General features: G+C 36.0%; 1 protein-coding gene across 1 annotated transcript in view; it reads right to left on the bottom strand.

Annotated features, from left to right (window-relative positions):
• Window positions 1-14471, bottom strand: part of LOC131406990 (zinc finger protein 33B-like) — a 42520-nt gene extending 28049 nt beyond the window's left edge. The window contains 2 exon segments of the mRNA XM_058542943.1: window positions 13147-13202; window positions 14374-14471. Of these exon segments, the coding sequence (XP_058398926.1) occupies window positions 13147-13161 (15 nt within the window). The 5' untranslated portion in view covers window positions 13162-13202; window positions 14374-14471.
• Between the last annotated feature and the right edge of the window lie 262 nt (window positions 14472-14733).

The raw sequence follows: 14733 nt of genomic DNA, 5'->3' as shown, positions 1-14733 counted from the left end.
AATGCTAGAAGCACTACAGAAAAAAGTACAGGTTACTGGAAAGAGCCACCTGGCCAACAAAAAAGAGTCAGCCAGACCTTACAGAACAAATCTGGAATGGAGTCAAACAAGCCCCTCCCAGCCTAACTTGGTTCCTCCAGCTCTTAGGTCCCTTGGTAGCTATCCTCCTCCTTTTGCTGTTTGGACCCTGCATACTTAATTGTTTGATACAACTTATGACTAAGCACACTGAAGCTATAAAATTACATATGGCTGTAACACAAGGATATGAACAGCTCAGAGCCAGGCCTGGTCATCCACAAATCTATCTTTGACTAGCTGGGGAAAAATTCTGCTCCTCTACTAATCCCTATAACAATGCCCATGCTCAGCAGGAAGTAACTACAGAAGACAGAACTTCGCCCCATGCCCCTTAAGAATGAGGAGAAGGATAAAACTAGAGGAGGGATTTTGTCACCAGCTACCTGCCCAAGTTGCTTAAAGAGTTACTTAGGCTTAAAGAGTTGCTTAGTTGCTTAAAAAAGAAAAGTCCCGGGCCAGCCTTGTGGCTTAGCGGTGCGCGCGCTCCGCCACTGGCGGCCCGGGTTCAGATCCCGGGCACGCACGGACACACCTCTTCTCCGGCATGCTGAGGCCACGTCCCACATACAGCAACTAGAAGGATGTGCAACTATGACATGCAACTATCTACTGGGGCTTTGGGGAGAAAAAGGGAAAAAAAGGAAGAGGATGGGCAATAGATGTTAGCTCAGAGCCGGTCTTCCTCAGCAAATAGAGGAGGATTAGCACGGATGTTAGATCAGGGCTGATCTTCCTCACAAAAAAAAAAAAAAAAAAAGAAAAGTCCCATCAGCAGTTAGCAGCTCCTCAAAATAACTGGGAAGTCCTTAAAACAACTTGCCATACCTAGCACTTTGTTTTGAAGTTATGCATGCTTATAGAAACTAAGGTGGCACATTGAGACAGAATGTTGTCAGATGGCCAAACCACAAAACCAGCCCAAATCAGAAAGATCCAAGACAGTGATGGGGTGCTGTGCACAGAAGGCGTGTGCAGAACATGCTGCACACAAGAAGGGAGACCTGCACATGCCCCAAGATAAAATCTCCTCTATACATATTCATCCCCTACCCCAAATAAAAGGCACCCACTCCCCACGCTCAGGGAGCCATAGCTTTGTGAAATTATTCCCTATGGTCTCCATTTTATTTGCTGCATGCTGCAGATAAAATTTCCACTTTGTGTGACAACTACTTCTGGTGTAGTCTGATTAACTTGTCAAGAAGAGGACTCACATTTGGTCTGGTAAAAGTTACTAGCATGTATATGCGTGTTTAAAAAAAAAGAGCAGTATACAGTCATGATGAATGCACCTTACACACTTTACTGTATGTATGATATAGCAAATAAAAAAAGCAAAAACAAAAACCAACAACCAGAATCCAAATGAGGAGGAAAATGGCATACACAAAATAGTGAATGAATATATGAAAGCAGCAATAACTAGCTGCCAGTAAATCCACAGCCAGCAGCTATATGAGTTTGCAACAGGATAATTTATAGCTTCCAAAAGGAAAGAGGTTTGAAATTGTAACATTTTCTTAAGTTGCTAATAAAGAACATGTAAATAAAACCTTAGTATCTGTTGATGCAGCTGCATATCATGAGTACTAAGACTGAGGTTCCTTAAATATCTGAAGTGGGAGAATACACTGATTGAGAAGTAAAGTAAGATGAGTTTATGAAGAGATTAGGTGGAGCAAGATAATAAAATCAGCAACAGAACACAAAGATCTTTTCGAGTCATTTTCAAAAGCAGTAGGCACCTAACGACCAACTAAGAAAACTTCCAGTATCATTTCTAGCAAGCAGTTCTCACACTTCAAGTACCAACTTAGCAGATTCTACCTCACTCAGAAGAACAGGCAATTTCCAGTAGACTCAGGCTCAAAATATCTCAAATTTGTCAACTGTCAAACTATGTATTCTTCAAATGAACTATTCCATATAGATCCCAAGTATAAACTCTCATTAAGTTGTATAGTAACAGTACCTAAAACATAAAGCTAGTGTAGGATTGCATTAGCTAATCCAGAAAATTTACTTAACATAGTACCCACGCTCATAGTTAGAACTCACCACTCAAAAAAGATATATTCAATTCACAGTAGCTCTCATTTCTAAAGAAACTGTCTTTAAAAGAATATTAAAAATAGTCTTCATTAAGGAAAAGAAAATAGTTGAGATGACTTCCACAAAACACAGGATAGTGGAAGATGACTGAAGTAAATGTGAAGAAAATATAGAGTTATAGTAATAATAAAAACCCTTTTATATTTTGATAGAAAATTATATGCTTAAACCTGAGTGTAAATTTAAATTATAATTAATACTAGAACAAAAATAGAATACTGAACCACTAGAAGGAGTAAATACAAAAAGCAAATCATCAAAAGTCACTTGGTAAATTATATTAGTGACGAAATATTTGCTTCACCTCTCAATCAGGTCCCATCCCACCAGCCTGTCCCTATAATTCCCACCCAGCGACATCAAGCTGGGCCACATAACTTGCTTTGGCCAATCAAAGGTGATAGAGGCAAAGTGTGTCACTTCAGTAGAAGTTTTTGAAGCCATCATCTCTCATCTTTGATCCCAGAATGAAGAGTACACGGGACAGAGCCACAGTTTACCCAGTAAGATCACGTACATAAGCAAAAAATAAATTTAGGGATCTTATGTTACAACAGAATATTGCATTCTAAGTTAACTGATTCAGTATCAAAGAAAAAAAAAACAAAATAAACCAACAAAACACGAATGAACAACCAACAAGAAAAACTATAGTGAGTAACTACACTGTGAGATGGAGGAACTAAAATCAAACAATAATAAATGAACATAGGTTAAATAACGCAATATAAAAAACAATTATCTTATTTTAAACTTGAAACTCCTGCTTTTTAACCAGAAAAAATCATAAGGAAAACAAAATAAGACTATGCTTATATCTCTATTGTAGACTTATAATAATGTCAAAATTATGTGAGTTTGTTTGAAGGCCCTAGACGATTCTGAGTTTCTCCTTATCAGGAGCTATGTCTCATTCTTAGAATCCTCAGCATCTGGCACACAAGAGGCTATATAATATTCAAAAATGGTTGCTGAATGAATGAATGAAGGACTAATTAAGTTACATTATAGAGAATACCAATTGCAGTGAAAGGGAGACTTACTTTAATGATAAAAATAGTTGCAGTCAAGTGAAACAGAACAGATAGCCAGACATAAATGCACACATACATGGTCAACTGATTTTTGACAAGACACCAAGAACACACAATGGGGAAAGGATAGTCTCTTCAACAAATGGTGCTGGGAAAACTGTATATCCACATGCAAAAGAATGAAACTGTACCCCTATTTTACACTACTCACAAAAATTAACTCGAAATGGCACAAAGACTTAAATGAAAGACCTGATACCATAAAACTCCTAGAAAAAAATCTAGAGAAGTAGCTCTTTGATATCACTCTTGGCAATGACTTCTTGGTTAAAACACCAAAAGCACAGGCAACAAAAGCTAAAATAAACATGCAGGACTACATCACACTTAAGAACTTCTGCACAGCAAAGGAAACAATCAATAAATTGAAAAGGAAACCGTACAGAATGAGAGAAAATATTCACAAACCATATATCTATTAAGGGGTTAATAGTTAAAATATATAAAGAACTCATATAACTCAAAAGCAAAAAAGTAAATAATCCAATTAAAAAATGGGCAAAGGATCTGAATAGACATTTTTCCAAAGACAAACAGATGGCCAATAGGTATATGACAAGATGCCTAACATCACTAATCATCAGGGAAATGCAAATCAAAACCACAATGAGGTATCACCTCACACCTGTTAGAAGGCATATTATCAAAAAGACAACAGTGAACAAGTGTTGATGAGGTATGGAGAAATGGAGACCCTTGTGCACTGCTAACTCAGAATGTAAACTGGTGCAGCAACTATGGAAAACACTATGAAGGCTCCTCAAAAAATTAAAACTAGAACTACTATATCATCCAGCAATTCCACTTGTGTATATAAATCCAAAAGAAACAAAATCACTATCCCAAAGAGATATCTGCACCCCCATGTTCATTGCAGCATTATCTACAATAGCCACAACATGGAAAACAGCCTAAGTGCCCTCATCAGATAAATAGATAAAGAAAATCTGGTGTGTATATATACAGTGGAATATTACTCGGCCACAAAAATGAAGGCAATCCTGCCATTTGCCACAACATGGATGGACCTTGAGGGCATTATGCTAAATGAAATAAGTCAGATAAAGAAAGACAAATACTATAAGGTATAACTTCTATGTGGTATCTTAAAAAAAAAAAAAAAAAGGTCAATTTCATAGAAACAGAATAAAATGGGGGTTGCCAGGGGCTAGGAGGGGGAAATAGGTGATGTAAATCAAAGGGTACAAATTTTTAGTTATAAGAAGAATAAGTTCTGAGGATCTAATGCACAGTATGGTGGCTACAGTTAGTAATACACTACTGTATACTTGAAAGATGCTGACAGTAAATCTTAAGCAGTCTCACCATCACAGAAAAAAAAAAAGAGTTCACCAATTATTTTGATCTTGGTAATCATTCCACAATGTATATGTAAATCATATCATTACACTGGACATTTTAAATATATACAATTATATCTGTTGATTATTTTCAATAAAGTTAAAAAATTAAGGTCAACCAATTTATCTAAGTTTGAAAAGAGTGTCAGATATAAGAAAATTAAGGAAGGAAACATGCAGAATTCTCATCTCCATGTATGAAATAAATAATCTGATTCTGACTCATGGCTTTAGCTTAATGATATTCTTGAGACTTCTTCAGATAAACAATTTAATTTGCCATCACCTTTTTCTTTGTGATTTTTGTAATTTTTATTGAAGTATGATATATATAAAAAAACAATGCACATAGTACTTAAGTGCTCAAATGGCTCAATGAAATTTCACAGAGTGAGCACACTCATTTAACCAGCATCCAGATCAAGAAACAAAACATTACCTGAGACCCAGAAGCTCCTTCATGCCCCTATCTAGCAGCTACCTTCTATCCTACTCTCACAATGACTACCACTATACACACTGATATATCTAAAATGAAAAAGTCATAAAACACCAAATAGAGATATTGGCAAATATATGAAGCAACTGGAACCTTCATACCTTGCCAGTGGAAGTATAAGCAAATATATACACTTTGGAAAAATATTTGGGAATTTCTACTAAAGCTATACTGTCATGCGCCACATAACGTTTCGCACATACAATAGATCACACATACCACGGTGGTCCCATAAGATTAGTACCATATAGCCCAGGTGTGTAGTAGAGTAACTACTCTCCTACATCTAGGTTTGCGTAAGTACACTCTATGACGTTCACACAATGATGAAATCGCCTAATGATGCATTTCTCAGAATTTATCCTCATCATTAAGCAAAGCATGACTGTGTGCAGTAATTCCTCTCCCAGTTATATACTCAACATTGATGAGTGTTTTTGTCAACCAAAAGGCCTGTCTAAATGTTCACAATATTTTATTTACAATAGCCAAAACCTGGAGACAGTCCAAATGCCCATCAATGAGAAATAAATTGTAATATAGTCATATAGTGGAATACTATACAGCAATTAAAAAAACTGATACACTCAGCAAAATGGATCAATCTCATAGACACAATACTGAGTGAAAGTGAGACATACCAGCAAAACTAATCAACAATAACAGAAGCTAGAATAATGATGAACTTGGAGCACCAGAGAACCTTATGGACACTGAGTGGTAATTACTTAGATATATACATACATAAATATTCATCAAGCTGGACATTTGAGTTACGTGTACTTTTCTTCAATGAACTGAGAAAAAATACAAACATTTTTTGGAATTTATAATATACGTTGACTAAGTTCCTGAAATAGAATCCATATACTGTTCATGCAACTAATAGACTGAAACAAAAGATTATAAAATACCATAACAAAAGCAAGGAGCTTGTTTGGGAGTGACATGGAAATACAAAATCTTTCTGAAGTTCTCTTCTAGATTGGATGAAAGAGGAAAAATGGACAATCGAACGATCTTGATGAGAAAACATTATAACATAGATATGTTAATAAAGAAATACAGATTCAATTATTACAGCTAGTAATGTGCTGGTAATCAGAACTGGAAAGCAGCAATCTACCAAATTAGAAAAAAAAGAAAATAAATTTGACCAGCAGTGCAAAAAATAAGAAACAGTATGATAAAAACTATAATATAAAGTAGAACATACAAAATATCAATGTTATCCCAAGATAATAGAGTAAATTCTAAAAAAACGAAAAACAAAAAAACCCTAAGCTATAAGATGGCATATGAATGTGCTAAATTTCTTATCAATGACAGACATAGCTGATTTGAAAACAAAACCTGCCATAGGTTATTTGCAAGAAAAGATCAAGAAATTTGAAAACAAAATGATAGGCAAATATCAAATAAGCTACGGAAAATAAAAGCAAAATAAAAGTAGGTCTGGCTATATTTACATCAGATAAGGTAGCACTGAGAGCCAAAAGAATTAAATGAGCAAAGAGGATTCTCCAAGAAGTGAAATAATTCATTTATCTTTCTTGGCACCAAGTACCATAAAAGCCAATCACATAAGGAAAAAACTACTATTATGAAGACACTTTGATTAAAACACTCACATATCCATGAAAATACAGGAGGTAGGAAAACAAAGGAGAATATTATATTAAATCCCAGAGGAAATAGATGTTTTCTTTGGAAACTTTAAGAAACTATCAAAATTGATTCAGAAAGAGACAGAAAATTGGTCTAAAGACCAACAACCAGAAATATGATTTAATAATTAACTAAAGATCTTGAAGATCTACCATGGAAAAATCACCAGTGCCAGATATTTTTAGAATTGGAAGTCTAGCCACCATTAATAAAATGACAATCCATGTAATTTAATAAAATGACAATCCATGTAATTTAATAAAATGACAATCTATGTAATTTAAATACCCTAGACCACAAGAAAATACTTGTTAACTATCATAAACTTAATACCAAAACAAAATATTGTTCAAGAAGAGTTCATATTTCATTTTGATACAAATATTCTAAATAAAACATTGGCAAACTCAACTCACAACAATCTATTAAAAGAGTAACTCAGCATGTCTAACTGGAACACTCCAGGTTCCAAAGAGGTTCCAGAAAAGTAAATTATTTTGTTCACAGTTATGTGCTCCAAACACTTAAAACAGTCCATAACAGGTGTTCAAAAAATATTTGCTGATGAATGACCAAGTATATTTTTTCCAAAAATTCAAGCTTAGGTTAGACAAATGGGAGCTCCAGATACTGGAATTATCTGACTCAGATTTAACAACTGTGATTAAAATGAAGAAGGAAAAAAGATGGCAAGATGGAGAATTTCAATGAGAAAAGTGAATACTGTGAGAAAGACTGAAGATAAATGGAAAACCTTAAAAATAGCCAGAGATAAATGAAACATCACTTCAAAGGACAAAATGTACGCCCAAACTACAGAATATATATACTTTCCAAATTCACACAGACCTTTTGTACCCAAATCGACCACAGTCTGGGCCACAAAGCAGATTTCAACAACCTTCAAAGATCTGATATCACACAGAGAATGTTCTTTTTGCACAGTGTTTAAGATAGCAATCAGCAATGAAAAGATTAACCATAAAATTTCCCAATGTTTACAAATTAAGAGATACATTTCTAAACGGAGATTTGAGCATATTTTTAAATGAATTATCAAAAATACAACTTACCAAAACCTGTGAGATACAGCTAAAAAGTCATGCTTAGAAAAAAATATATTCTTAATAGCATATATTAGAAAAGAAGAGTAGAAAAAAAAAATCAGTAAGTACCCATCTTCTTTTTCAGAAAAAGCAAATTACACCCTATGTAAGGACATGGAAGGACATATTACAGATCAGACATATATGAATTAAAAAATATATACATACAATAAAGAGAGAAAAGACAAAGCCAAGTCTGTTCTTTGAAAAAGACTTGACAATGCCATAGCAAGACTGATGATGATATAAAGAAGAAAGGCCCATTCACCAATATCTGGCATGAAGAAAGAACACTCCTATATAGGTCTTAGAGTGTATGAAAATATAATGAAGAAATTAGGGGCCAATACATTTGAAAATTTAGGAAGGTCAAATTCATAGGAAAAAACTACTTATCAAAATTTATTTTTTAAAAAAAGAAAATCTAATGTCCCATATTTATTAAGGAAATTTAATCTATAATTTAAAATCTTCCCATGAAGGAAACTCCAGGCACAGATGGCCTCACAGGTGAATGAATACCTAAGGAAGAAATAGCAACAAAAATAAAAACAAAATCTGATAGTGACAACAAGAGGAAATACTCAAGAATTCACATTATGAATTCAACATAACCTTGATAATAAACCTAACAAGAACATATCCCCCCAAAAACATATAGGTCAATCTCTTTCATGGACACAGATGCAAAAATCCTAAATAAAATATCAACTAAAGCCAGCAATATATAGAAAGTATAACATTACCCATTTAGGTCTATTTCGGGAATATCTACTTAGTTTTACATTTGAAAATTAACGTAATTCACCAATGAAGAAAATAAAAGAGACAAATCATATGATGATTTCAATAGATGCCAAAAACCATTTGATAAAATTTAACAAGCCTTCGTGAAAAAAAAAAAAAACACTTTAGATAACTAGGAATAGCAGGGGACATCCTCAATGTGATAATAGAAAAAAATACAGCTAAAAATCACATATTGAAAGGAAACCTTTCCCTTCGAGAAGAGAATCAAAACAAGAAAGTCTGCTCTTGTTTCTACTCAGTATTATATATTAGAGGACCTAGCAGTGCAATAAAGAAAAAAAAGGTTTAAGAATTGGAAAAAATTATTAGAAGGTGTAGTTAAAGATATACGTATATTAATAAAAACACTAAATACATTGAAATAACTAACAATAGGTGTGCAAAAATTACACAGAATAACTTTTAAAATTACTAAAGACTTACATAAATGTAAGAAACATACCATGTTCATGGATTAGAAGCTTCAATATCAAAAAACTAGCAATTTTCCCCAAATTTATTTATAGATTCAATTCAACCCCAAAGAAAGTCCCAGCAGGTTATTTTGCGAATACTAACAACATTTATATGGGAACGCAAAGGGCCAAGAAAAGTCAGGATCCTGCTGAACACGAAAAATGTGAAAGGACATACACTACTAAAAATAAATACTTTTTATCAAATGTGGTACTAGCATAAGAGACAAAAGAAACCAATGGAACAGAATAGAGTCCAAAAAAGACCCAGTCATAGATGTGTACATTATTACGACATTTGTCACACTGAAAAACAGTTGGGAAAATAATTTTTCAAAAATGATTCTAGATAAATTGTATGGGAAAAAAGTAACCTGATGTCTACCTCACACAAAAGTGAAGATCAGTTCCATAAATTAGGCATAAATGTGAAAGCCAAAACAATAAATATTTAAAAAATAACAAAGGAGATTATCTTCATGACCTTGTAGGAAAATTAATTTTAAACAGGACACAAATAACAGAACACTAACAAATTTAATAAACTAATCTAGGGATTGGCAAACTTTTCCTTGTAAAGAGCCAGACAGTATTTTAGGCTTTGAGAGCCAGATGGTCTCTGCCACTTCAGTATTTAACTCGTCCCCTGAAGCCACAGATGATATGAAAATGAATCAGCAGGGAGGTATCAGGGACTGTGAGAGGGGTACCAGGGAAGCTTCGGGAGTGCTAGTAATGTGTGTTTTGACCTATGTATTAGTTACATGGGCAGTGGATTTGGAGTAAATTCATTGAGCTCTATACTTAAGATTGGTGAATTTTTCTATATCTGCTATACACATAGAACAAGATTTATTAAAAATTAAAATAAATTTTAATTTATTGATCAAAGAAGGATCAGAAAGAAAAATGAAACCTGTGTAGAAAAAAAAAGCACTATATATTGATACTTGGATTTTGCAGCTAAAGTGGCACATAGAGGGATATTATATCCTTAAATGCACATATTAAAAAGCTTTAAAATAAACTCATCTTCAACAAAAAATTAGAAAAAAACAGCCTCTAACCAAAAACAGTTGAAGGAAGGAATAAAGGCAAAAGTAAAAGTTAATGAAAATCATAGTGAAAATTAATAAAACCAAAAGCTGGTTCCTTGAAAGACTAATATGTATCAGTGATAAAAATTAGTCCAAAAAAATAAAAAGGCACAAATGAAAAACTGTTAGGGATAAAAAGCAACAGATTAAACATTTTTAAAATGATAAGAATACTATGGACAAGTTTATGGAAAAAATACTGACAAACAGAATTATGTAGATCATTAAATGAATAACACTTTTTAACCAAGTAGGGCTTATTTCGGAACATAAAGATTAGTTATCAAGAAATGTGGAAATATAATTCAATAGATCCAAAAAGAAAAATGCTATCATCATCCCCATAAAATGTTAAGTAGGCATTTGGAAAACTTAAACTCTCATTTTTAACAAAACAAGACTCAATGGATACTTTGTGACCCTGACAAAATTTATTTCAGTCCAAAGCCAGCAGCACACATAATGAAGAAACACGGCAGGCATCCCACTCAGATATACTTTGCTAGTCCTTTGTCATGAAGTATTATCCTTTTATTGTGCTGCTTATTTTTTACAGATGGACAAATATAAAATTAGATCCTTTCACCACATTATATTAAAAAAATTCCCAATAGATTAAGGTATTAAATATTAAAAAAAAATTTCAAATTTGATATTTTTAGACAAAATATAGACAAATTTCATTAGGCCCCTCAGGTAAAGAAAATAAGAATAAAAAACAGAAGACACAGAGGATGGCCCAGTGGTGCAGCCGTTAAGTGCATGTGCTCCCCTTTGATGGCCCAGGGTTCGCAGGTTCGGATCCCAGGCGCACACCAACGCACTGCTTGTTGAGCCATGCTGTGGTGGCAACCCATATAAAGTAGAGCAAGATAGGCACGGATGTTAGCCCAGGGCCAATCTTCCTCAGCAAAAAGAGGAGGATTGGTATTGGATGTTAGCTCAGGGCTGATCTTCATCACCACACAAAAAAATAGAAGACACAAAAGGGTTGTATCACAAGATAAAAAGTTTCAGAAAGGATACAATTAAGCTAAAAGACAAAAAGCCTATCTACTGAGAGAAGAATTAGTAACAATTATAACAAAAGATAACCATTTAAAATACACAGGGAATTCTCATAACTCAGTAGAAGAAAACAACCTGAAAAGCCATAAATTTATGAAAACTGCACAATTTCAATAATCAGAAGAAAAGGGAACAGTCAAGTTTTTCACCCATTAGTGTAGAAGTAATTTTTATATCTGGAGAGGAGGAAGGAAAAGTCATTTTCTAATATATAACAATGAACCTAGAACAAATAGAAATCATCATATCCTATAACTCAAAAATATTAATCATAGGATCCTAGAGCAGTGATTCTTAAACTTAGTGAATATCAGTATCACATGGACACCTGCTTAAAACACACATTGCTGGGCCTCACTCCCAGAATTTCTCTTCCAGTAGGTCTGGGATGGACTATGAGAATCTGCATTTCAAACAAGTTTCTAGGTGATGCTGCTGCTTCTGGTCAAAGAACCTCACTCTGAGAAGCACTGAACTTGAGTCTGGAGATACACTTGGATTTGTGCAGAGAGAATAACAAGGATATTCATAGCACTGTTACTGAAAAATGGAAATTACCTAAATGTCTGCCAATAAAATATAGTATTTAGAATATAGTGTAGCCATACAATGGGAAAATATAACATTAAAAGGAATAAACTACATATGGATAGATCTCAAATTACTGAGGAATTGGGGGGAAAATGTGTATCATATATACATTAAGATAATTTACATATTTTTTAAAGGCACCTAAAACAATAAACAGTATTGTTCAACTATCTCCATACTTTTTCAATGTACATATAGAGATAAAACGAGACTAACACACAAAGGATGAAAACTTGGAAGTAAACTAGGGGGAATGATAACGAAGACTCCAAGAGGGAACCATGAGAAGAGTGGTATCAGAAGCCAACAAAGGAAGCTTTCCAGAAGAGAGAAGTCAGTAGGGTGATGTAGCAGCTGTCCCAAGAAGGCAACTACCATTAAGTCATTGGCAATCTTTACCTGGATAGAGTCTGAAAAGTGGAGGGGAAGAACCCACACAGAATGCTATGAGATAAAATCTGACTGAGAAGCTCAGAAACATTTACCAGAGAATTTAACTTTGAACCATCTGCTGGACAACTTGTATACACAGCCTGGCTAAGAAAAAATAGAGAGAGTTTTTTAACAGGCATGCAGGCCATTCATTCCTCTAAACATACTAGGTTTCACACCAGGATCAAATAAGACCATCATAAAATTGACTACAGTCAGCCCTCTGTACCTGTGAATATAGAACCTGTGGATACGGAGGGCCAACTAAGTGATGGGCATCCTGGGATTATGGTATCCAGGTGGTGGTGGTGGGGGGTCTTGGAACCATTCCCAGCAGATACCAAAGGGCTTGAACCATATCTTGGACTCTCTTACTCTCAGTGAGGAAGAGTTTTAGGCACTCATTTCAGGGCTGTCACTAGAAGGCTCTTCACTATGTGACCCTATGTTAAGACAAAAAAAAGATATCTTCCAGGAAGTCTGTGTCTTGAAAAGAATCAGTTTGTCTGGATCCAAAATATAGTGTCTCCCTTTCTGCCATGGTTATCGGAAACATCAGAGACACATTTGCAGGTTAACTTAGAAACTCTAAGATATATAACGATCAGTATACATCTACAAGCCAACTTAGTCCTGCTGTTGATCTGCTATTTAATATTTTCTGCGAAGTTCGCTTTTTATCTATCACTAATTTCCCATCTTAACATATGGACTCTTACAAATCTCACAAAGTCCATTATAAAATAAAGTAGGGAGTAAACAAACAACTCACCTGGGATTTGTTCATTTTCTGCGGTTCCTGGAAAAATGTAGATAACTCTGAAGATGCTGGGTTAGAAAAAGAGGAATGGAGTCATGACCAATCGGGCCCAGCTGGCAACTGCTGAATTCTCCCGCCCTCTAAAGCTACACACACCCACTAGACAGGGAGAGCGCCAATGTCCCTTTGACCTTCAGAAGGAAGAGGTGGATGTTGAAAGACAACATATCTGACTCTAATATAATCATGTGGCTCTCGGGCATAAACTTTTTCACTGGGGAAATGTAAATATTTGCTTCCTAAGGATTTTTTTTAACCGTTTAAATCTCCCTTGGCGTTCACAAAAAATTTTAAATGACAAAATTGGTTAAAACAAATAACACTCCACCTAATGTACATTAACTCTTCACCAAAACTGTTGTAAAAAAACCTTAGGGCTAAGCTGTTTCTCAATCTTCCTACTACTGTTACTAAAATTTTGGTTAGTGACTCCACAGAAAGCTATAAAAAGCAGTGCTTTAAGGAAAGGTCTATGTTTTAATTTGTTTATCTTTGTTGCTGTTTCTCAAAAAGCTCTTTTATAAGAAACTTTTACTTATGTGGAAAAGTAGACAGTACTGTCTTAAGAATCAGGAGATATGACTTTTAGTCTTCGCCACTAACAAACTGTAATCCTGAAAAAGTCACTAACCTTCAAGAACAAAAATAGTTTTTTTCTATCAAATGAAACAAAAATAGATAATTCTTGAATATCCTTCCTAAATGCTAGGGCAAGTCAGGACAGAGTAAGAGCAAGATGCAGTAATGGACATGATTGGAGAGCAGCTCAGACCCCAGAAAGCATAACGGAAGAACCAAGGGAATGAGGACCACGTAGAGATTCGTGGTAACTCAATCAGCCTAGCTGTCGAGCCCTTCTTCCAATATCACGCCGCACAAGCACCCGTCACGCATGCGCACACGTTCGCCCCGTAGCATCGCCCCCTGCCCACCGGCACAGGGCACCCGTCACGCATGCGCATATGCCCTCCTGCGGCCTCAAGTACGGGGCCTCACAGATGGCACCGCCCGCTCAACGCAGAGGTTGGTCACGTGGGGATTTCGGCCCATCGTCCTGACGGAGACGCCCCCTTCCCGCCATCCCGGGGGTCCGCGGAGCTCCTCCCCACCACTCGGCACCGACCGCCTCCGGGCCGTGGTGGCCCGTCCTCGGCCCTCGTCCAACTCTCCCGGACTCACCCGCCGCTCCCTCGTCTCGCAGCACTGGCCCCAGGAGAGCGGTCGGACTCGGCGCCGCGGAAGCGCCTCCTACGCGAGGCCCGAGGGAAACAGAAGGAAAAGGCGGAAGTGCACAGAGGCCGAAGGCGGAACTAGGCATGCGCAGAAGACCCGCTGGCAGGGCCGGGCAGTCGGTGCTGAACGTCAGAACTACCTTTCCCTCGAGTCTCCGCGGCCAGCTGTTCGGGATTGGCTGGGAGTGCAGGTTTACCTAGCACGTGGGAAGTTTGGGGCGTCTGAGATAGTGACCCACGCAGCTCAGAGCCTGTCAGAGGCTCCGCAGAAGTGGTGGATTACAGCTGAGTTGTGTGTGCAGCCAGT

The sequence above is a fragment of the Diceros bicornis genome, chromosome 6, assembly GCF_020826845.1.
Source record: "Diceros bicornis minor isolate mBicDic1 chromosome 6, mDicBic1.mat.cur, whole genome shotgun sequence".
Classification (NCBI taxonomy): domain Eukaryota; kingdom Metazoa; phylum Chordata; class Mammalia; order Perissodactyla; family Rhinocerotidae; genus Diceros; species Diceros bicornis.
Note: the sequence above shows the minus strand (reverse complement) of the source record. Positions and strands in the feature narration are given on the sequence as shown.